The sequence below is a fragment of the Xyrauchen texanus genome, chromosome 43 (genome assembly GCF_025860055.1).
Source record: "Xyrauchen texanus isolate HMW12.3.18 chromosome 43, RBS_HiC_50CHRs, whole genome shotgun sequence".
Taxonomy (NCBI): Eukaryota; Metazoa; Chordata; class Actinopteri; order Cypriniformes; family Catostomidae; genus Xyrauchen; species Xyrauchen texanus.
In genome coordinates, this window is record NC_068318.1 from 27,441,231 (window position 1) to 27,465,771 (window position 24,541).

General features: G+C 37.3%; 1 protein-coding gene across 1 annotated transcript; it reads right to left on the minus strand.

The window, feature by feature from the left end:
- Nucleotides 1-1,223: 1,223 nt before the first annotated feature.
- LOC127636200 (rab11 family-interacting protein 1-like) lies at nucleotides 1,224-19,095 on the minus strand. Its single transcript, XM_052116624.1, has 5 exons — nucleotides 18,609-19,095; nucleotides 8,980-9,407; nucleotides 7,849-8,641; nucleotides 2,577-2,688; nucleotides 1,224-2,293 (listed from the first exon to the last, which is right to left on the minus strand). The coding sequence occupies exons 1-5, from the start codon at nucleotides 18,956-18,958 to the stop codon at nucleotides 2,087-2,089; spliced, it is 1,890 nt and encodes a 629-aa protein (XP_051972584.1). The 5' UTR covers nucleotides 18,959-19,095; the 3' UTR covers nucleotides 1,224-2,086.
- Nucleotides 19,096-24,541: the final 5,446 nt, after the last annotated feature.

A 24,541-nucleotide genomic window follows, 5' to 3' on the forward strand; every position in this document is an offset into this window, starting at 1 on the left:
CCTTTCTTCTGCAGAACACAAACAAAGATTTATTTTCCTATACCAAACAATGCAAGTTAATGGTGACCAAAACATTTAAAAGCCAAAAGGCATCATAAAGTTAATCCACATGACTCCAATCGTTTAATCAATGTCTTCTGAAGCAATAATTGGTGCTGGATGAGAACAGACCAAAATATATATATAAAAAAATATTATTATTGAACATCTTGTTGTGGTCCTTGTCAAAAAATTCTAAAGGATTCCAATAAGAAAATTGTACAGGATTCTAATTAGAATTTCTATCATATTTTGGAACCATTCCTATAAGAGTCCAATAAGATACTACAGGACAAAGTGAAATTCTATAAAAAATTAATTAGAATGTCCAATAGGATTATAAGAATCCAATAAGATCCTAGAAGAATCCAATAAGATACTACAGGATAAACTGAAATTCCAATAGGATTTTTTGACAAGGGGTTTCTAGGCACGATCATAATTTCAAGTTTGATTATATTTCCTACTGCTTGACCATGCCCAGAGCACTAGATGGTGCTAGGAAGTGTAATCAAGCTTGAAATCATGATCGCCAAGAAGACTGCTGATGTCACGGTTTATAATGAAAATATGTTCCAAAACACAGCAACTATCTTAAGATGGATTTCCCAGCAGTGAAGAAGTATTGGGGAAAATTAGTTATATTTTGGTCTGTTCTCACCCAAAACTGATTGGATAGCTTCAGAAGACCTGGATTAAACAACTAGAGTTATGAATTACCATTATGATGCTGGGATGGCATGAGGGTGAACTATTTAAATAACAAGAAACAGTAAATAAAAAGCACATTCTTTTATAAATGTAATGATTGTGATTATTGGCCTGGCTTAATGTTAGAACTTAAGTAAAATAAGTCTGTACTATTTTTATTCATGGAAACAACCTTAATATTAAATACAGTGGGTTCCTAAAACAGGGTTGCATTGCCACCAGTCCAGGATTTTCCAGGGTCACCCTGGTTTTTGGATGTCTATACTGAAAAAAATTAATTCCATTGCAAGACAGAAAATGTCAAAGAATTTCAAGATTTTAACAAGTATGAACCCTTGTTTATAAGCAAACTATGCAAAGAGAAGAATCATAAACATATTCTCATATGAATCATAAGAAAGTCAGATTAAGAGAACTAGTTTGTTCGGATATTGAGTTTTTTCACATTTGAACACAGGAACTATAGGGTACAATAGGGTATTGAGTAAACTGATGACAGAATGATATGAGTTCAAATAAACCTCTCACACTGTAATTTATCATATGTATATTATACACTTCTGTTATCAGGCTAAAATGGACCTAAATCTTCATATTAGCCACCAATATCACCATAAATGGCCATTATTCTAGTATCTTACATCCACCAAGTACTTCTTACAAAAATCATTATATGGAAAACTTGTTTCTGACATGACAAAGGAACAATAACGTGCTGCTCCTTGCAAGGCCACACCTGTGACATTTTTTATTTCAAAGCCTCAGAATAACAAAGCTGTCAGGTTATATGTAAAAAGGCATAGCATACAAATGATCAAGTATTCAATATTTACATACAAACATATTCATTTAAAGTACTTTATCTGAAAAGCAAATTAACAGTTAGTACATAAGTATCAACAATGGTCTGTCATAATATTATATTACTTTACAATGTTGAAAGTGCTAAATTGTTTAAAGTCTTTTGCTTGAATTTGTTTTTTAAATAAAAAAAAAGTGGACAGTACTAAAGAACTTTAGGGAATATACGTAGCATTCAGTATATATATATAATTTAGCTCAACATGTAGAAAAGTTAATGAAACAGTCACATGGTTAGGTGAATCTGAGGCAAGCCAAATGTGTTTAACATTATAGTTGTCAAAATGTACTTTAAGGCTTCATAAATCAAGTATACACCAAAATGATCTTCAGCTCAGTAGTGTGCTTGTAGTATTAGCCACTTTATGATTTCACCACGACCTTTATATTGCTTTTCATCCCACATTTGTGATAACAGTGCACACAGTATAATACGAAACCCTCTTGCAAAACCCTCTGCCCAAGTTGGAGTCCCTCAAACTGACTTCTTCAAGGAGCTCAAGGACATTAAGATGCTGGGTTTCTCCTCAATGACACGGACCAGAAGGTTGTCTATATATTGCTCCAGTTCCGCAATCTTAGAGTCCTTCTGAGAAAGCTGCTCCTTTTGCTTTTCGAACCAGTTGACAAGCTCTTCATGGGTCAGCTGCGAGTAGGGATCCGTGCCTTTAGCCTCTATGGCCTGCAGGAAATAACACATGATTCGTAAAGCTGACATGCTTAAAGGTTGCTATTGCCAGTACTTAGTCTACATAAACCACATTTTGCAAATCTCTTGTTTAGATATTATCTACATTTTACATTGAGGTCTTAGGAACACAAAAATCACATACCAATGCACACTATGCACACACCATGACATCTTAAAAAAAGTCATATTTCTATTCAAAGCATGAAAAAGGTCTGATGTTTGTGTAGGAGTACAATAGTAGTGGAAGAAACAAGAGGAATACAGATCACGTTACCTTCATCTTGTCTTGCATGCCATTAATACTTATAGTGGATCTGGAATTGTCTTGCGTCTCTCTGAGGTTTGGTGGACTCTCAGTGGAGCTCAGGGGTTTCACTGCATGGGACCTGAAAAGGAAACAAAAGCTGTAAGTCTTAAAGACAGTTTCAAGACTGCAGGGTTGGAATACAAAGCAGTCAATCGAAGGACCCTGCCAGAAGACATTTTTGCATTGTTTTGGGAAACCCATTGTAAAAAGAAATGGTGATGAATACTCCCTGCCTTGAATCTTTTGGCTTTAGAGAACATTGGAATAAAGTCTTTGCAGTGCATTTATATTGAGTTTTCACATCAGTGTTAATTTTTGTATCTATCTGTGTATTATCTAATACCACATTTACAGTATTTTTCAATAGAAGGAAGTAAATGAATGCTACATTAGTTAAAGTGTTTGTCCCTTTTAGGGAAGTCCGATCACTCAGCATCCATGTTCTCAATGCCTCAGGGCCGCCTGCAGAATTCTAGTTCTATGGATACAATTACAGATCCTATGTACTTCAGTGGGGAAAAACCAAAAAGATTTCCTATAACAAAACCTTGAAACCTTTAGAAATCTCAAGAACTCCACATTTTAACTATGGGCAGCTAATGGGTACCTACCTTCACTATCTTCCACCACAGGGTTTCTATAGTAGTTTTCCTGTATGGGGCTCACCTGCAGGATTTTAAGGCAGGACCATCTGTTCTTTCTCTTTCACTTCCATTATTTTGCCCAGCAACCGGCTGAACACCAATATGTGACACTCTGGCCTGCGAAAGAGACTTGTTCTCTGCCCTGTGACCCGTTTCCCATTTCACTGGAGCATTCTAATTTTTCACATGCATTGTCCCAAGAGTTTGGCTAGGGGTTGAGTTTGAGTTTGCAAGGGATGTGGGAAACATAAGGTTGAAACTGCACTATTAATAGTTAAAAACTTGTATGGGGCTTTTCCACTGCACAGTACAACTCGACTCGCTTTTTTGGGGTTTTCCACTGTGGATAGTACCTGGTACCTGATACTTTTTAGTACCACCTCGGTCGAGGTTCCAAGCGAGCCGAGCCGATACTAAATGTGATGTCAAAATCCAGCAGATCACTGATTGGTCAGGGAGAATAGTCACTACCAGCGTCACTGGATTTCTGACACACGACATAAACCCGCTAGTTTTAAAGTTAGTAACAGCAATAACAGTATCATTTGTCCACACGATTTTTGAATTGTGAAAAAAACAATGGCAGTGCACAAAACCACGCCGTGGTCAATAAACGAGGTGCAGACGCTACACTCATTAGCTAGGAGCGAACCGAAAAAGCTCTCTGAGGAATTGTCTCAGCTGTTGGCTGCACACAACTACCACCGGACTCTACCAACAGTGTACGAAAAAGTTTGTGTCATGTTCAAGATAATATCACAGCAGTAGAGGCAGCGAAACTATGAAGATCAGCCTATAATCCCACCCATGCTGAGGCACTAAACTGCAGTGGAAATGCAAGCTCAGAAAAGTAAAGCGTAGAGTTGAGGCGAGTCAAACCATAACGTGCAGTGGAAAGTGCCAGTATTGAGCTTGCCTTTTGGGCTGACCAACTAGTACATCTGCTGGCTTGTTGAGTTCTGGTCGCCAATTGTTGCCGATTTCGGAAGAGACAATTGGGCCCGACTCTTTTTGGAGACTCCTGTCATTGCACCACTCTGAAGCTGAACATTTTCTACATTCGGGACTGAATCCAAGCTTGAATTAACATCTCTGTGAAAGTCTGGTTTATACTTTGCTGGTATTTATTCTTGTCCAATTTCTCTCGAGGAAAGACTGTTGGTAAAATCCAAATGCACAGGATCATGATTGGTGGAAGGCTCTTTAGCTACAGGAAGGTCATCAAGCTTGCAAACTAACCACGTTGGTATTTTCAGTAAAATTTACATGATCAATTGCTTGGTTGTTGAGTTCAGGTTCAGATGCAAAATTTTGCTAAGGGGTTTGCTGTTGCTGGCCCCTTGTTGTGTTTAGTGGTTTTTAACCCAACAGATAATAAAAGGTTGGCTTCTGCTTCTATACTGATTGGACTATACGTAAGATATGGTAATCAATCATGGAGCTTTTTGGCTCATCTTTGCTCATCTGTCCTTTCTCCTGGAAAACAAGTTCTCCAATTCTCAGAATGCAATGAAGTGGTAGATTGGTCTACATTTTCTGTGTACCATACTTCTTGCCTGTTCTTTGAGACATCTCGTGCTGAATGCAGAGGGCATTTTTCTCGTCGTAAACAGTAGACATCAGAGCCTCCACTGTCCTCAGATGGTGTAGATGGAAAAATTTGTGTGGCTCCAGTAATTGATACATTTGTAAGGTCTCTTGAATAAACATCTGGTTTTTCCAGCCAAGTCTTGTTCTGAAAAGGCATGTTGTTTCTTCTCTGACTTTTCTGTACCATCTCAAAGACTGACAATGTTCTCCGTGTTGCCACTAATGGCATCAGAGACATCTAAAAACGGGTTGGTGTTTGGCACCGATTCTCAGGAAAAGAAGCATCCAGAAACAGTAGAACTGAAGGAGCAGTGTAATGAGAGATAAGATTAAGTTTGAACAAACATGGGACAAATATCTAAACATGTTGGTAAGCAAATTGGGAGTCATTTTGCTTTGTACCCCTTCTAAATCAGAATGAATTAAAGGGCACAATTTCTGCACCAAACAGAAAATCGCAAAAACAATTGACGAACAGGTTGTCCTGCCACAAACTAATGGCTGAGCTATTAAATTTAAAAAGCACAACAGACCCACGGTCAGTTTGTTTAAATGCACAATTATAAAATGGAGCTACAGTGGGTTTTTGTGTTGTCGGGCTAGTCCTCATCCGTCTAACTATACATGAAAATATGCATAACTGAATATTTGAATGATGGACGTCAAACAAGACAGATTAAATAAATATTGTACATCAACAGGGATTAAATTGGGGCAGAACGGACCAGGACAGCGTTCCATCACCGGTGATTTCAAAAAGCGCACACTCTGCTCCACTGCCCGCTTCAAGCAGTTCCACCAATGGGAAGAAATGCTCCAACCCCGCACCCGCTCATAGGGTTCCACAGCCTCACAAATCCCAATTTAACCCTGCATTTCAGAACTCAAAGGCTAGAGGTCCTAATAATGTGAATACATGCTAGCTAGATGAAGCCAAGCTAGAATTACATTATATAGGTTTGTTAGTCCGAATTTGCAAAAATCAGACTGTATGATTAAAAGAATTATAATAATTTACATTAGAGACAACTTGATTTAGTCAAACTGAAATCAAAATTTTAAAGTGGAATAAACACACTGAGTGTTAGGGCTGGGTAACAGCAATCGGATCACAATATGACACAGGTGTGATTGTATAGGTGCAGCCCTACTGAGCGTTAACACTTTAAATTTGTATGGGAGAAAGTATTTTTACATCAGAGAAATTACACACTTCACCTCTAAAATCTTTGAGCACTTAAAAACATTAAATTGTCCTGAAGAGATAATAATAGGTTTAAAGCTATCCACGAAATAGGCTGTCTACTTCCCTGTCTCCCTCCCCCACATCTCCTCCACATTCCAGAACATATTTCATGAAGTCCTGAAGTTGTAATGGATTAGTCAGACAAACAGAACTGGTGAAAAGCTTTTTCATAGGAAAACAGATTCCGGCAGCTTCCCCTGGGCAGACCTCAGTCATAAACCACACTGAAGTTAACACATTGACGGTTATAATGCATATAAATAATAGTAAACGTTACTACATTTCAGCAGAAATAAACAGATAAGTCCATGGTAGTAAAGACTGTTTATTCAGATCTAGGTATTTAATTCAGTTAAAGGTATCACATTTAGCAGGTTTGATTACCATCTTCTGAAAATGTAACAGAGAAAGAGGAACACAAGAGTAAAGTTGTAAATGTAAGCAAGTGTGCTACATATGCAACAGTTTGTATTCACATGCTTATTAAAACCAGCACTTTAGCTAACATTACTGTGATTCATCCTTACTTGGAGTCCTTCAACCAGTTTCGAAAGCGCTGCTTCTCATTCCAAATATTTTCTTTGACATGTACAGACATGAGCTTGTACTTGCACATGAATACACAGTGACACAGAGAACACTGCATATTTCATGACGGTGCCGACTTCTCTTTTGCGACAGCATAACGAGATGATCACAGCAGCGTGGTGTTACAAACCATGTGACACTGATATCTAGTTAGAACGAGCTCAGACGATGAAATGCATATTTCAGAAAAATCGACAGACATTTCAATGCCTTTAATATTCAAGCTGTGATCAAAGGTCCTGAGTTTGCCTTCCAGCAGAATTGTTAACAAGGACATTTTTTTTTTTAGAATGATTTGAAACTACTATGAAAAATTATAAAAGCAAAGACATTTGAGTTATGACGGATGAAGGACTTGTTAGTGTTAGCCAGATGTCTCTCTCAAGCCACAATCGTTATGAAATAGTCGTTTCCTTTAGGTTCTGATCTGATAAGCAGAGTGCTTTTAAAGTATTTGGTCATATTGCTGTCAGGTAACCCAAAGAATATCAAAATGCACATATTTTATGTTTCATGTAATACACAATGCTTCATTGTCAGGCCAGAAACATACTCTATGGAAGTAAGCATACACAGAAGCAAACGCTTGGCCAAAGGGGTAGGGGGTGATAGAGTTACCTTCACAAGTCTGTGCCTGGATGTGTAAGGATTCAGGCAAGTTGCTATGAATATATTGACTTTAATTGCTCAGCAATATTCTCTTTAAACGGTTGCTTGGCCATGACAGTAGTTGGCTTGAAAAAGGAAACTCGGCACAGAAGCGGACAGTTCAAACTGTCGTCCGCTATAGCACCCCTTCTGGCACCGTTGAGAATGCAACATGTACTAGCGGTGTGTTACAAATTGCGGTCTGATACATTTTAGAAAGCAACTACGCACAAAATTGAGCTTGTGTAGCTATAAGCGTCTGTGATCGCGTACTTGTGTAGAGTATGTTTCGAACTTTAGTCTTTGTAGGAGATGTCATTGGGCGTCATTCATGAAACACAAACAGAACGATTTTTTTCAAAACATTCGTAAATTGTTGCAATTGAATAAAAGAGACAATTATGAAAGAAGAGTTTTATGAACGATTTACACAGAAATTCATTCTGATTGTGTTTCACAAATGAGGCTCAATGAGCACATTTTTGAAAACTTACGTTGCGGTGTTTTCATTTAGGGTACTGACCTTGGCTTTACTGCAGATACTTTGGCTGAGCGACTGTGAGCTTCAGGTTGAGGAATGGTGTGCTGCTCAAAAGTATTGGTCGAATCGAATGAGTAGGGATTGGCAGAGGGGACATATTCTGAGCTATTCACCTCAGGTTTCTCTGCTTTCTTCACCGTATTCAATCTAGCACTCCTGGGCTTCACCTCTGGCCGCTTCTCAATGGTGTGGGGCTGTTCTTTCACCTTCCTTTGCTTCTCTTTTTCTTCTTTCTCTTGATGTTCTTCTTTCAACTTCCTCTTCACTTCCTCCTCTGCCATCTTTCTCCCTTGCATCCTTTCTTCCATTTTCTTCTTCTCAAGCTCTAACCTCTCTATTTCCAGCCTTTCTTTCAGAGAAAGCCTTTCTTTCTCCTCAGTCTTTCTTCTCTCTATTTCCTCTTCCCTTGTTCGCATTTCCTCTGCTTCCTTCTTTTCCTTCCTGTGGCTTTCCTCTTGTTTTTCGTGCATCTCTTCTGCTGCATTTTCTTGAGTTTGCCGTTCTGAGGTGTTAAGAGAGTCCACTGAGGTGTTGGAGGTTTTTCTGCTATGACCTCTGTGTAGGTCATCCATGGATTCGTGGCCTGAGCTGTTCAGACTGAAGGTGGAACTGGCCCTGGAGTCTCTGGTCTCCGGCTCCTCAGTGTAGACGTGACTACCGTTAATGCACAAGTTGGGCTGCACAATGCCCTGTCCAAGAGAGCTGGCACTTTGGGACACCTTGCTGTCAGAGCTTCCAGTGTGCTTAGGTTTCAGAAATTTGAATTTCTTCTTGACTTTGAAAACAAAGAAAATCAACATATTACTATTACATGCATGCATACTTGCTGTAATACATATTATTAAACCTTTCAAAAGATATTGGAAAGGGCCTGATATTATCTGCTTTCAATCATGAAAACAATAAAAAATATGGTCACCAACATAATCAGCCATCTCCTAAATATATATTTCTGGTCTCATTTTCACTTTTCATACTGAAAATTAACATCACATTAAATAGTTTTGAGGATTTTACAGTGTGATTCTAACTAAATCTACAGATATGGTCACTGATATATCCAGTGCATCCCTAACATTTAAAACATTATGGCTATGCATTATGTAACAATACCTTCAGGAGAATCTATATTCAGGCCAGATGACCTGCTCAAACTGATGGCCGAGTCTTTTTCAGGCAGTGTGGTGAGTGTGGACATGGACTGAGACATGTTACGGTGCAAACCCGACTTGGGTGCGAAGAGGGACTTCAGTTTATTTTTCTTTTTGGCTCCAGATGTGGCATTCGTTTCCTCTTCTCCCTCACTGTCGGTCAGTATATGGCTGAAAGACGGCACTATAGCAGATGCAGAATCCGACATACCATCTTTCTTTTTCCCTTTCAGCTTGTCCTTGATCTTCCCAAATTTTGACCGTGACTTGTCCTGCGCAGAGAGGTCGAACATACTCGCCGTCATGTTGTTCTTCTTGAACTGAATGTCCAGGAACACCTCACCTCTGTCTTTATCTGCCTTTCCTGACTTGCCGACCAGCTTGAACCATCTGTTGCACACAAACAGCACGTTCAGTTTCAAGCATATTTAATTTCCTGGAGCACCTCTCTCATCAGAGAAAAGACAGCTGGAGGTTCAGATAAAGATATGAGATTCCATGGAATGGGACCACGCTGTCTCATTTAGTTAGACTTTGTAAACAACTATTTCTAGTCTGATTTTCACTGTAAATTCAAAATCCACTATTTTCGTGATATTTCACCGAAAAATTTAAAAGCAGGAAGAAATTGTATTTTGCTAAATTTTAGGACATTAAGATTTTTTCATTGTGATATTATTTCCATGACAATTAAGCATGTACAGAACATGTATGTGAACTGTATGTACCTGTAGTTGTATGTACCCTAACGACATTTTACGATATTCAATATACACGTGATAATTGACAAAGTGAGAATGACAAAATAAAAATACTACAGTAATGCTGCTTTATTGTTTTTCTGGGTTGGGTTGATATAAAAATATTTTCTCTGTTACAAGACATGACTACTTCAATTTCATTGGATCACTACTCTTACATAAAACAGAGTGAGTTGTATTTGCTAATTGCACTTGAAACTAGGAGATCCAATGAACGAATCCCAAAGTCCATGTCAATAGATTCACATGACTGTTGAAATTCCTCAGCAGCTACAACCCAAAACAGCACATTATGGTTTAATGACCTAGTCCTGGACAGAGGACAACAATTTATTCCTCTAAAATAACCATTCTGTTATTGATTATCATCTAGAATGACAAGTGCTTCTATAATGACTGAACACATCTTTTTGAACTAAATAAAATCAAATAAAACTGCTTTTCCTTGGGCTGAATTAAATAGGTCTGTCTGCTACATATCTGTAAAACAAAAAAAAAAAAGAGATGGAGATAAACTAATGATCACTGAGTCTTATGGACTCAGATGTGTTTATCCAACAAATAGAGAAGCATCGGCTTGTTTTTCCCTTGGGGAAAAAAGGGATTTTATTAGAAAATGAATGACTGGGAGCTGGCAAGCCAACAACAAATTCTGACATGGCAATCCTCTTCAATCCCATTTACATGCTACTTTCAATTACTCTGATTATTCCGTGAAAAATGTGATGTTTTAATGTTTTTTATGATGTAATATTTATTATTCTGTATCTTAAGCTGCAGCTTGGCATAAAAAAAAAATAATCAGTCAGTCAGTTTGTGAATCTGTTTGAATGACTGATTAAGGGTGTGTTCACACTTGGCAGGTTTGTTAGATTAAAATGAACTCTGGTGTGATTGCTCTGTTAGTATGGTTCATTTGAACAAGTGCAAATGCTGTCACCCGAAACAAGCAGACTGACACCACCTGAAAAGTCCAGGAGAACCAAGAGAACCAAACTACAAGTGTGAACACACCCTAAAAGAACCGGTTCATAAGAGTATTTTTTTTCTACACTGCACTGTCTGTTTTGATTCACTAAAAAGAACCGGTTCATAAAAGTAATTTGTTTGTGAATCCGAATACACACGCTGTGTTGTGTTCCACCCGTGAGGACAATCTCAATATAAAGACACGTTTCCTTACCATTATTTTGGGGTATATGGTCTTTTAATCTCACTAACTTTAAATTCAGACGGCAAATGCATTTACAATTTGGGAAAATATGCATTCTTTTGCCGTGGGGCTGTATGATCCCTGCCATCCACCTACGTCTCAAAGACAGTAACATTAAGTCCTACCCTGTTCTTTAGCACCAATATCCAGCCACTGTACATCGACGTCAGAGGAAAACATACAGGACAGCCTTGAAAATGTCACTTGACAGGAGTTATGAATCATACGATGGATCTGTTTTGAATTGATGGATACAAGCAGACTTGGGATTTGACTGCATGTACTAGACATTAAATGGAATATTCCGTGATCAGCTCAATCGACAGCATTTGTGGCATAATATTAATAACCACAAAAAATAATGTTGACTTGTCCCTCTTTTATTTAAAAAAGAAATATTTTGGTTACAGTGAGGCACTTCCCATGGAAGTCAATGGGGCCAATCCATTACCATTAATGTGTTTCAAACGTAAAGCCAAAAGATGTAAACAATTTGTAAGTTAACATGATTTTAGTGAGATAAAATACCACAAATACAGTTGATTAAGCTGAACTTGTATTGAGCCCGGAATATTCCTTAAAACTAAACCAGGGTTCACTTCTCACAAAAGTTTGACCAATTAATTTTCATTTTGTTTCTTTAATAACATAACAGAACATAACACATAACATCATATTTGAGGGATTTATTTTTATATAATTTTAAACAGGATGTAAAACAGCAGACTTTGTTTTTTTGCATTTTCACCAATGATTTTGTGGGGAAATCTGCAGTTCTTTAGAATGGCTTTAAATACTGTAAAATGTGTTAAAGTGGCCTCAGCAAACTACACTCTTATTGCTATCAATTTTGTGCCAGTAAATGGTAAAAGCTGCTAAACCACATTTCCTTGCGCCAATTACAAACAGACAATTAAAATGGTATTGTACAGCCAGGGAGGTGCACATTTGACAAATTTTAACATTGTTAAAAGGTCAATGTGTTGCAGTTGTTCTAACAACACCTCAACACACCCGTTGAAACATGTTGTACTAAACGCAATCAGCTCTTGACATGATGTCATTCAGAAAGCTGTGAGTTACAGCTACAAAAAGAGCAAGTTCAGAGAAGTTGCATGACAGTTCTCATTAACTGAGGTGAAGTTACAACATCTCCACAGGGCGTTGCCTGCTTTAAAGGGATAGTTCATCCAAAAACAAAAAAAGAGTCATCAATTTGGCCTCTCGTACCTTACAATGCAGTCAGAAAATATTTGCTTGATTAACTCTAAAGCTCACCGAATTTGTTTTAGATCATTAGACATAACATTATGGTGCTTGGAAGACATTCTGAAACCAGTATCCAGGAGGTACTGTTTCTTCACACACTAAACACCATCCATTTATGAATTGACTAGCAGCAAGTCCGCTAAAGCTCTTAAAGAGTGCCCATTCAGGCCTAAGAAGATTCCTCCATAACAGCTAATGCCATGACAGGAAGATGAATCAGCACTGGATCTCTCATTGTCAGCGTGCGCATGTGCCAGTGCGCCGATAAGGGCGTTGTGTGACTGGAGTCCCTTATCATGTGCAGCAGTGCAGGAGTCACACTCACCCGCTCAACTGTGAGTTTGTGAAGTTTCATTACACTTTTCAGTTTGCTGTTAGATATTCAACAAATCCTGTCTAATCCGAAGCGAATTGGACACATTTTCTAGAGGTGACCTAAAAAACTTTTAATTTGGCCCTCTGGAGCTTAATCTAGCTTAGTATTTAGCTGATGGCCTACTTCCCACGAGCAGAAAATTTGTTTTGATAACATACCAGATTCAGCATAATTATTTCCTTAAGTGTTTACATGATTGCTGAAGGAAAAGGCACCGTTGAAATTTTAAACTATACAAAATGGATCATATTTGTTCATTTATATGTCGATAATCCCCAAAATTCTGCTTATTTAAAAAATCTGACAAAGCAAGAAAACGCATTCACATGAGATATGAAATAATCGAGTTATTCTGTGCTTTTGATGTCAAACCATGAAGAGGCACAACACTTGCATATATTGGATAAGCCAGTAAGAACGCCGGTAAAGGTGTGTACATGCAACGCAAATCAGGGTAATGGGCAAAATTGACCCATGTCAATCTGTTTATTTTTAAGCCTTTTGTGGCCTTACACTGATAAAAGAAAGGCATTTAAATGTCCACACATTTTAGGCTTATCAAGTATGATTGGTGTAAGAACATGCATGTAAACATGCTCACTGTTTACCAGAAAATCAGCATGATAAAAAACAAATAAAAAAAATAATTAAAAAATCAGACAATGCAAGAAAACAGTGTTTACATGGCATTTCAAATCATCCAATTATTCCCTTCTTTTCACGGCAAAATGTAAACAGGCATGTGTGCAACACTTCCATGCATTGAATAAGTTGTAAGAATGCCAGTGACGGTGTTTACATGCAGAGCGAAATCAGAAAAATTTGCACAAATCTACCCGTATTGATCGGTTTATACATCAACGGTGTATGATCTTAACCGGACAAAGAAAAGCTGTTTAAAGCATTTCCATGTACGCATGCTTTGCTGGCTTATTAAGCATAATTAATCTAAGATGGTTTACATGCACACTCTCATTGTTTTTAAAAACAGAATAGACTTAATACATTGGCCAGGCAGCCACCATATTGATTATCTTCTGTAATAAGCTAAAAATAATCATTAGCTAACATTAGACAAAATTTCTACATTGGTTCATCCCTAATACCAGTCACATGGTGCCCAGAAAATACTTATCACAAGCTAAGCAAGAACACAAGAATGGTTAAGAATGGGGAACAAAAGACTGTAATAAACCGAGAGAACTTTGGTAGTTGGCAGACAAAGCAGAAGTACACCCACTCCGCCTTAAACCAAGACAGAGTCTGTGTCAAAGTGTCAACGCACAAGTTTACAGAAAAAGATTCAGAATTAGCATGAGGCATTTAGCATTGTTTAGGCACATAATTTGAACAAAGACATCACCAGAGGGGCTGTGAGAGGGAAAGCATGAACTTGGAAGTCAAAATCAGCTGACAAGCCTTGACTAAGTTATGCCACACTAACAGAAACACTGAGACACCAAACTCCACCTGTGACGTATGTAAAGGCCTGAGAGAGAACTAGGCACAAACAGAACAATCATAAAATACAGATGTTGGATCTCGTTACTTCTCAAAATAGTCTGTAAACAAAGCACAAATAGAGTATGAGTAAAATCAAGTGTAAACACATTCTTGTAACATTTTATGTTTGCTAAAGAAAATGTTATGTTTGCACATGCAAAAGTCGCCACCAGGATTCTAGAGTATGTTGGTGGTTACCAGTGCGTTCTATGTAGTTCCTAAGGTGTTTTTAGCACATTGCCATGTAGTTGTTAGGGTGTTCTGGGTGGTTGCAAGTGCTTATTCGCTGGCCTAAAAGGTCAAAGTTTAAAGTGCCCACCTTTAACCTAAATTAATTCTAGGCTGCCTTTGTGCTTTTTTGAGCTTCAAAGTTTGGGTCACCATTCACTTGCATTGTATGGACCTACAGAGCTGAGATATTCTTCAAAAAATCTGCGTTTATGTTCTACAGAAGAAATATATAGTTACAAACATCATGGATGACATGAGGGTGAGTAAATTATGAGAAACTTTTCATTTTTGGGTGAACTATCCCTTTAAGGTCAGTGACAATATGGTTTCTAGGGGGGGAAAATAGCAACTAAAGGTGACCTTCTATCAAGAATACCCGCTTGGCACCAACCACAGGACAGGCATTTTCATACACACACCCGATAGATCAAACTTCAGATAATCGAGAGAATAGATCTGCTTACAAGGAACTTCAAGTTCCACTTTCATGTGAGAGTCAGTTACTTAAAAGGATAGTTCACCCCAAAAGGAAAATTCGGTAATCATTTACTCACCCTCATGTTGTTTCAAACCTGTGTGACATAGAACACAAAAGGAGATGTTAAACAAAATATTTGGGACTTAAAAAGTGAATGGTGACTAAGTCTGTTATTGCATCATTTTCCAAACAAACAATGTAAGTGAATCGTGACCAGGACTGGACTGGTATTCTGGCATACCGGTCATTTTCCAACCATACAGTGGCCCCCAAATATTAAACCAAGTGGCATCTGTAAAAAACTATCAAAACCAACTTCACTGTTCTGAGCCAGTTTTCCTATGGACAAGTTTCACAGACATGTGACTAAAAACCGAGACCCGTCAGTGAAAAGCACTTTTTGCCAGTCCTGCCTGGTCCAGCGAAGGTGGGTTTGTGCCCATAGGCGACGTTGTTGCCGGTAATGTCTGGTATGCACCTGCCTTACAACAGGCCTACATGCCCTCAGTCCAGCATCTCTCAGCCTATTCTCTGAACAGTCTGATCACTGATGGAAGAATTGTGCATTCCTCGTGTAACTCGGGCAGTTGTTGTTTCCATCATGTACCTGTCCCACAGGTGTGATATTTGGATGTACCCTTCCTGTGCAGGTGTTGTTACACGTGGTTCAGCTGTCATTCCTGTCTCGCTGTCTTAGGCGTCTCACAGTATGGACATTGCAATTTATTGCCCTGGTCACATCTGCAGTCCTCATGCCTCCATGCAGCAAGCCTAAGGCATGTTCACACAGATGAGCAGGGACCCTTTTGGTGTTTGGAGTCAGTAGAAAGGTCTCTTTAGTGTCCTAAGTATTTATAACTTTAACCTTTATTGCCTACCGTCTGTAAGCTGTTAGCAGTTCGTTTTTTTACAGACAGATTGTTTCACTTTTAACTGTCTAGATCACAATTCCAGCAGGATCGAAGGAATGACATTTAAGACTTTTTAAGGCCAAATAAAAGAAATATTTAAGGCCACTTTTGCAATAATAATAATAATAATAATAATAATAATAATAATAATAATAAATACTAATATAATACAACATTAAAACTCTAAATGAAATCATTAAGTTGCATGTAGCCTAAAGTACGTAGCCTATATTGTGACCCTTCTCTTTAGTCACTTGCTTTCCAGCAAGACGTGACGCAATAGACCAATGCCACCGTTTATGTCAAACACAGAAGTGGTGGCAAAAACCATGTGTAAAAAGTTAAAAAGGAAAAAGGATTCAGAGGGCTCTAATTGACTGCTGTGGCTTTAAGCCATGAACAGAGCTGACTGGACAGAGATCATTTCAACTCACAACTTTGCAGCAAACATTTATAGCGAACATGATTACATGTTTGTTATTAACTCATTTTATTAAAGTAATTGTATCGCTAAGAATGTTTGTATTTATGATGGTTTTGTGTCATACTTTTGTTTAATCATCTAATCTGTCAAATCTAACACAACAGTCAGTGGGCTTTCTGCCACCACTTACTGCACATGCAATGACATTTTTGTAAACAAGAAGATTGGTCTATAGACCTTAAAATAAGACCACTCCAACCTCGCCCACTTGCAAATTGTAACGTTGACAGCTTTGTCGATTATAAGCAGAAGAGATAAATAAAATGCTTTTGCATTAAAAATGCACAATAACTCCATTCTGATTAACGGGTTTATGAAGGTTTATATATGCATAACATCGTAAGATCAGTAAAAATACGCTTCCCTGCTGCGCGCTCACACTAAACTCAAGCGTCAGCTGCTAAATGACGGATGCACGAGAGAGAGAGAGAGAGAGAGAGAGAGAGAGAGAGAGAGAGAGAGAGAGAGAGAGAGAGATGTTGTTTTAAGCGTCTCTTCTATTCACGCCCCAAAATTAAAGACCTCAGCTAGCTAATTTTAAGACTTCTTGTAATTTAAGGTATTTACTACTTTTTTATGGACCCACAGAAACAATTAGCAATTGGTTTAGGCAATTAGCTTCTGATAGGCTAATTGGAGTCAATTGGAGGTGTACCGGTGGATGTATTTTAAGGCCTACCTTCAAACTCAGTGCCTCTTTGCTTGCCATCTGGGAAAATCAAAAGAAATCAGCCAAGACCTCAGAAAAAAATCCACAAGTCTGATTCATACTTGGGAGCAATTTCCAAACACCTGAATGTACCACGTTCATCTGTACAAACAATAGTACGCAAGAATAAACACCATGGGACCACGCAGCCATCATACCGCTCAGGAAGGAGATGCATTCTGTGATGAGAGATAAATGTAGTTTGGAGCAAAAAGAGCAAATCAATCCCAGAACAACAGCAAAGGACCTTGTGAAGATGCTGGAGGAAGCAGGTAGACAAGTATCTATATCCACAGTAAAACGAGTCCTATATCGACATAACCTGAAAGGCTGCTCAGCAAGAAAGAAGCCAATGTTCCAAAACCACCATAAAAAAGCCAGACTACAGTTTGCAAGTGCACATGGGGACAAAGATTTTTATTTTTGGAGAAATGTCCTCTGGTCTGATTAAACAAAAATGTAATTGTTTGGCCATAATGACCATCATTATGTTTGGAGGAAAAAGGGTGAGGCTTGCAAGCCAAAGAACACCATCCCAACTGTGAAGCATGGGGGTGGCAGCATCAAGTTGTGGGGGTGCTTTGCTGAAGGAGGGACTGGTGCACTTAGATGGCATCATCATGAAGGAACAATATGTGGATATATTGAAGCAACATCTCAAGACATCAGCCAGGAAGTTAAAGCTCTGTTGCAAATGGGTCTTACAAATGGAAAATGACCACAAGCATTCCTCCAAAGTTGTGGCAAAATGACTTAAAGGACCACAAAGTCAAGGTATTGGAGTGGCCATCAAAAAGCCCTGACCTCAATCAGAAATAAAATTTGTGGGCAGAACTGAAAAAAAGAGTGCCAGCAAGGAGGCCTACAAACCTGACTCAGTTACACCAGTTCTGTCTGGAGGAATGGGCCAAAATTTCAGCAACTTATTGTGAGAAGCTTGTGGAAGGCTACCTAAAATGTTTGCCTCAAGTTAAACAATGTAAAGGCAATGCTACCAAATAAAAACAAAGTGTATGTAAACTTCTGACCCACTGGGAATGTGATGAAAGAAATAAAAGCTGAAAGAAATAATTATCTACTATTATTCTGACATTTCATATTCTTAAAATAAAGTAGTGATCCTAACTGACCTAAGACAGGGAATATTGTCTACAATGAAATGTCAGGAATTGTGAAAAACTGAGATTAAAGGTATTTGGCTTAAGTGTATGTAAACTTTGTGTGTGCGTACACACACACACACACACACACACACACACACACACACACACACACACACACACACACACACACACACACACACACTACCGGTCAAAAGTTTCGAAACACTTGACTGAAATGTGAACAAAAATATAATTGTGCCACCATATTAATTTATTTCATTATAAAACTAAAATGTTATATATATAAAAAAAAGTTTTGAAGATGCTTATATATAACACAGTTTTGATTTATTTTGATTTTGTTTAGACTGTATTATTCCATAGATTTGATGACTTTACTATTGTTCTAAAATGTGAGGTAAATATATACAAGCACAGAGTGTGTGTGTGTGAGAGTGTGTATATATACACATGTATGTATGTATGTATGTATATATATAGAGAGAGAGAGAGAGAGAGTTAAATTAATTTATTATTAAAGTTATAAACTCACTCTGTTTTATTACGGGATTTATTGTCGTGGAGGTCCAGGAGGTTTATAGTCGCTTGCCCGAGCGTTTTGTCGGGTCCCATCAGAGCCCGGTGCATCACGCACACCTGTAAGGTACAACGCTCCACGTTACTGGTGTGAAAGAGAGGCAGGTTGAATGTGGCCTCCTCTTTCCACACCGGAGCGATGCACTTCTCCGCCACCGACGTGGAGAACTTGTCCTTGGCCACCATCATGATGGCGTACGCATCGTTGGTGCCATTTTTCCCCTTGATCCGCAACCCCCTCGCCTGGAGCACCGTTACCTGCACGCTGGTTGGGTACCACTGCAGACTTTGCTCTGCCAAAGACATTTCGGTACAAACCCAACGAGTTTCAGATGGGATTCAAACTCAATAGGACGCGCGAGACGTCCTAAACTAATGAGAAGTTACGAAGTGTCAACGGTCCGTTACTGCTTCGCTGGAAAAGTTTCACCTCGTCTTGTGAAGCAACTATCTGAAACCACGCCTATACTTCTGTTCACCGGTGGGGCAACAGGCGTGTGGGCGTGGCCTACTGGGTGACGTACCGATAAATTGTTACATTGGGCGTGGACAGAGGTGGTGATTGACTAATAATAATAAAGAAATGACTCATTTCTGTTTTGGCTGTAATATTGTTAAATATTTATTGTGGAGAACTTAAAGATATATTCCGGTTCAATACAAAGTCACGCTCAAGCATTTATGTCATAATTTTGATTATCACAAATAATAATTTTGACACGCAACTCCTTTTATTTAAAAATAGTAAAAATCGAGTTTACAGTGGGGCACATACAATGGATGTGAACGGGGCCAATGTTTGGAGGGTTTAAAAGCAGAAAAGTGAAGTTTATAATTTTATAATAGCACTTTAAATCATTTGAATTATTGCATTTATTATTTGAGCTCAAAAACAATTGTAATCACCGTTTTTACAGTCATTTTAAGGTTTTAGTATTTACAGCATTATGATGTCATGGCAACAAAGTGGTAAAATTGGGTATAATGCACAGAAAAGGTTGGTAAGGGATTTTATCCAATTAAAATCATGTTAACACCCTTAATGTTTACGTCTCGTGGCTATACTTTTGGAACAATGAGTATTTTCATGTTTACGGATTGGCCCCATTCCCTTCCATTGTATGTGCCTTACTGTAACCCAGATTTTTGAGAAAAGGGTGGCGATGTCAAAATATATTTTTGTGGTAATCAACAAAATGCCACAAATGCTGTCAATTGATCTTAAACTAAACCAGGATTATTCTTTAAATACATTATTACATTGAATTCATATAATTTTGTTAGCGTATTGTATTTTGTGGGTAGGTTTTACATTAATAAGCAAACATTCCCATACTTTATCCCAAAGATCCAGATTTTTCCTTTAGAGTTTGCAGACAATCAATCTCAAAAATAAAATGTCACAGAATCCTTAATAAACACAGAAATGTGTTACAGCTATTAAAAAATTGCAATAAGACATATATCATTAATTATCTCAGTATATTAGTGAAATTTCACATTCATAGCTGTAAATTTACCAAGAATTCTCTTTTTTGTAGTTTTCCAAAAAACTTGGAAACTTTAGAGATAGACCTACTATCAGTATTCGATATGTACAAACAGAAAAGCTATTAAAACTGTAAATTTACACACAGCTAAAAAATCAAAATAATTGATTTTATAAAATCAAAATATAAAATCAAAGGGCCATTCAGTATTCAACCCCATGTTGACTTTATTTTGTTTGTGACATCTTGTTCTGAGCTTACTATAAATAAAAACTAAATAAAGAAATACATAAAAAAAAGAGTGAGAACAGATCTAACTTCATAGATAGATAAGACATTAGGGTTTGTCTGGTGTTTAGATCTTTTTATTGTTTGTTTAATATTTTTATTTCATTTCACAAGAGGTGAGAAAAGTTGGTGTAACACATAGTAACATACGTTTTCGTTTTTATATGGTCCACTTTTGTATTATGAAAATACACAAGAGTACAGACTACACAGTGACTTTTGCATTTGTACACAATGTCCAAAACAGCTCATAATAATTATTTGATGTTCCTTTCACTTACGAGAATTTTTTAGAAAGGTGTCATTAAAATGAATACCACAGATAAGGCATTTATGAACTGTACAGTTCTGTTGCACAAAGTAACAATTATACTGAATTGTCTTCCCTGCAGTCATTGTTCTCAAAAAGGGGAACACATAAGCAGAATCAATAAACTATCTAGCTGTTTGACATAAAATATATATATATATATATATATATATATATATATATATATATATATATACACAAAAACATATTTAAAACAAAAAATAAGGACCATACTAGCATTTCAGTAAAGAACACATTATGCAATGTAGAATTTAGAACAAACCAACTACAAAAAAGGCATGCAAGCTAAAGTTTCACCCACAGAGATTATTCACTGATAATGTCCTGAAATGGAGAGATTAATAGTGATTAGAATAATGAAAGTAACAAGAGGATTTGTCAAAGAGCGTAAATTCAAGTAGGTCTACTCTAGGAAAGAATCAAACCATTGCTTCACATGCTTATATTCCTAAACAAAGATTGGTATGTGGAGTGACCAAATGGCAAGTCTGGGATTTATTTATAAACTATGTACCCAAAACAGCAAAGACACAAACAAATTATTATTATTATTAAACCATAATCTTCATTTAGCTTTGTAATAATTGAAACTGCATGATAAAAGCTGAAAGAATAGCCATGTTCCTCCATGCTTTGTGAGGATGATGCATGCTTGTATTGTTCCTGAAACCCATTATTCTGGGCCTTCAGAGTTCGGCATGGGAGTGAAAGTTAACAATGGTCGTCTCTTTATAAACTCTCAATCTCAATGTCAAGGGTGTAGGTTTGGTTTGAATGGTGGTAGGGACATATTGCAAGGATGATATTCAGAATTTTGGTATAAATGTATGAAAAATCAATTAATTTCAAGAATTGGATGCAGGATACCAATGGAAATCAACACCTGTAATCTACAAAAAATTATTTTCATTTCTTTAATCTGACAAATGACTGTGATTGGTGCATCCTGCACAGCGCTGAGTAAAGTTACAGGTGCCACATGACAACACCATTTATGAGCTGTTTCAGAAGAGGTAGGACAATCATTTACACATTAATAATTATACTAAGGACTTTTAGTAGATGTTAAAATGAAAATAAAAACAGTACAAAGTTAAATTATTTTCTGCGTGGTAAAATTTCAGATTTTAATTAAGTTGGTAGGGACATGTCCCTATCATTACTACCTAAATCTACAACTATGCTCATTGTATACCTTTATATAATATATTAGGCTACTTAAGTTGATTGCTATGCAACCAAAACTGAGAAAAGGAGCAACAGAATACAAGTGAACAATGTTAAACGTCCATGCAAAGTCACTCTCTTTTGTGTATGTTACGGCCATTTTTTTTTAACATTAAAATATAACAGTGACATAGCCAGAATGAATCCATTGATGGTGGATTGCTTAAGAAAATATGATAACAAAATGCATGATGCCAGACACTGAAAGTTAAATATAGTAATTTAACAATAGCTTAGTTACATTGTAATGCATCGGTAAAATATGGATAAACACTGCCCCCTTGAGAGCACTTAATAAACATGTGCTGAAGGAATGGGTCACCCAAAATTAAAAATGCTCTTAGAATTTACTCACGACTTTCTTTCTTGTGCAGAACGCGCGCACACACGCGCGCACACACGCACGCACGCACGCACGCACACACACACACACACACACACACACACACACACACACACACACACACACACACACACGATTTTAGAAGATTTATTAAAAAACAAAAAAACATATATAGGCAGTGTGACGAAGGTAGACAGAGAATGTGGATCTATATGCAGCTTTTATTCTTAGAAAAGCAACAGCGACCTAGCACAGAACATAACAACATATGCAAGAACCAACAAAGCAAACAAGAAAACTAAGGGCTTAAATACAAAAAGGAACAAACAAGGGAATGAGGAACACCTGGGGAAACAATCAGGGAATGAGAAATAATCAGGGGAAAAACCAATCATAAAATGAAACTACAAAGGACTACAAAAACCAAACAGGAAACAGGAACTAAACTAAACTTCAACATAAAAGCACAAAAACAAAAGACAACAGTGAACCATACGTCTCCAGTGGTTAAATCCAAGTCTTCAGAAGCAATATGATTTCTCTCCTGAGAGTTCTTTTTTGTTTTTGCTGATTCACAATCATCATGCATATCGCCCTAACCCTATTATATTAATTAAAATATTAATCCAAAACCATTTTAAAAGTTTAAACGTTTTATTTGAATGGAACCATAACTCAAAGCATTTCACTAAATTATTCTAAATGTGTTAAGTTATTATTATTCTAAAGCCCTGTTGTCTCTGCCAGGACACCTGTGTGAGCTTGTGTGTCCTGGCAGAATCACCTTAAAATCACCTTCTGTACTTTAGGCTGCCACTATGTCACTACTTTCTTGAGAAAATTAAATATTGACTAATTGTGCGAGATTGTGCTGGATCATTCCAGATGCAAATGATCTCCCTGCACAAGCCAATTTACATGTGAAGAGTAAATGGCATTTTCATTACTCTAGAGGGGCTCTTTATGTTTTATTCATCAGGTTTTAAATGCACCTACATTCTGGGTTGGGAGGGTTACTTTTGAAATGTATTCCACTACAGATTACAGAATACATGCTGTAAAATGTAATCTGTAACGTATTCCGTTGGATTACTCAAGGTCAGTAACGTATTCTAAATACTTTTGAATTAATTCTTCAGCACTGGTGGATTTTTTCACTTGTTTTGACTATAAAAACTCTCCCAGTACAGTAAGACAAAACACACATGTTAAAAATACATTCTCTGAAAAACCTAAAATCAAATTGATTTTGTTTTAAGGATTTTTAGGTTTTTTACAGGAAAAAAATACAAAAATTATTATCAAGAATACAATTTTTGCCCTGATATCAGAGGTCTTTCTAGTAAAGAAGAAATTATGATCCAATGTGAATTTTCTTGATAAATAAATATGATCGTGTCGGGTAACATGTGCATGTAAAATGGCTAGAAATAGCATTTTAGCTTAGCGTAAAGCTGACAATTTACACAAGGTTTATTTATATTTCTTCTGCTCCAAACTTAATTCTCTGTCTGCTCGTATGAATGTAACACATCATAAGAAAGTGTTTCACCACTGTTCAAATGCACTTTGGATTGCATCATATATATTTATAAATGTTTTCCATCTGAACAACATATTAAAATCTAAATATTAAATGAAACAAATGACAATAAAATGCAAAGTAATCTCTTCAGTAATCAAAATACTTTTTGAATGTAACTGTATTCTAATTACCAATGATTTAAATTGTAACTGTAGTGGAATACAGTTGCTTATATTTTGTATTTTAAATACGCATTCCTGATACATGTATCCATTACTCCCCAACACTGCCTAAATTTGCCTACACTAAATTTGCCTAAAACACTGCCTACACACCACAGCAACTCACAGGTCGGGCAACCAGCTGGACCTCATTTTTACACGTAACTGTACCACCTCTAATATTCTTGTTACACCTTTACATGTTTCTGATCACTACTTTGTTCAATTCAACATGATTCTCCCATCCATTGTAAAACCGACCCCACCTTTGGTTTCCTTTCGCCGTAACCTCCGTTCCCTCTCACCCTCTCGCCTTTCCACTGATGTCTCTGCCTCTCTTCCCACAATAAATGTATTTTCCATGCTTGATGTGAACACTGCCACAGACACACTTAGCTCTACTTTAACAACCTGTCTAGACAACATCTGTCCTCTCTCCTCTAGACCAGCACGGACTACACCAC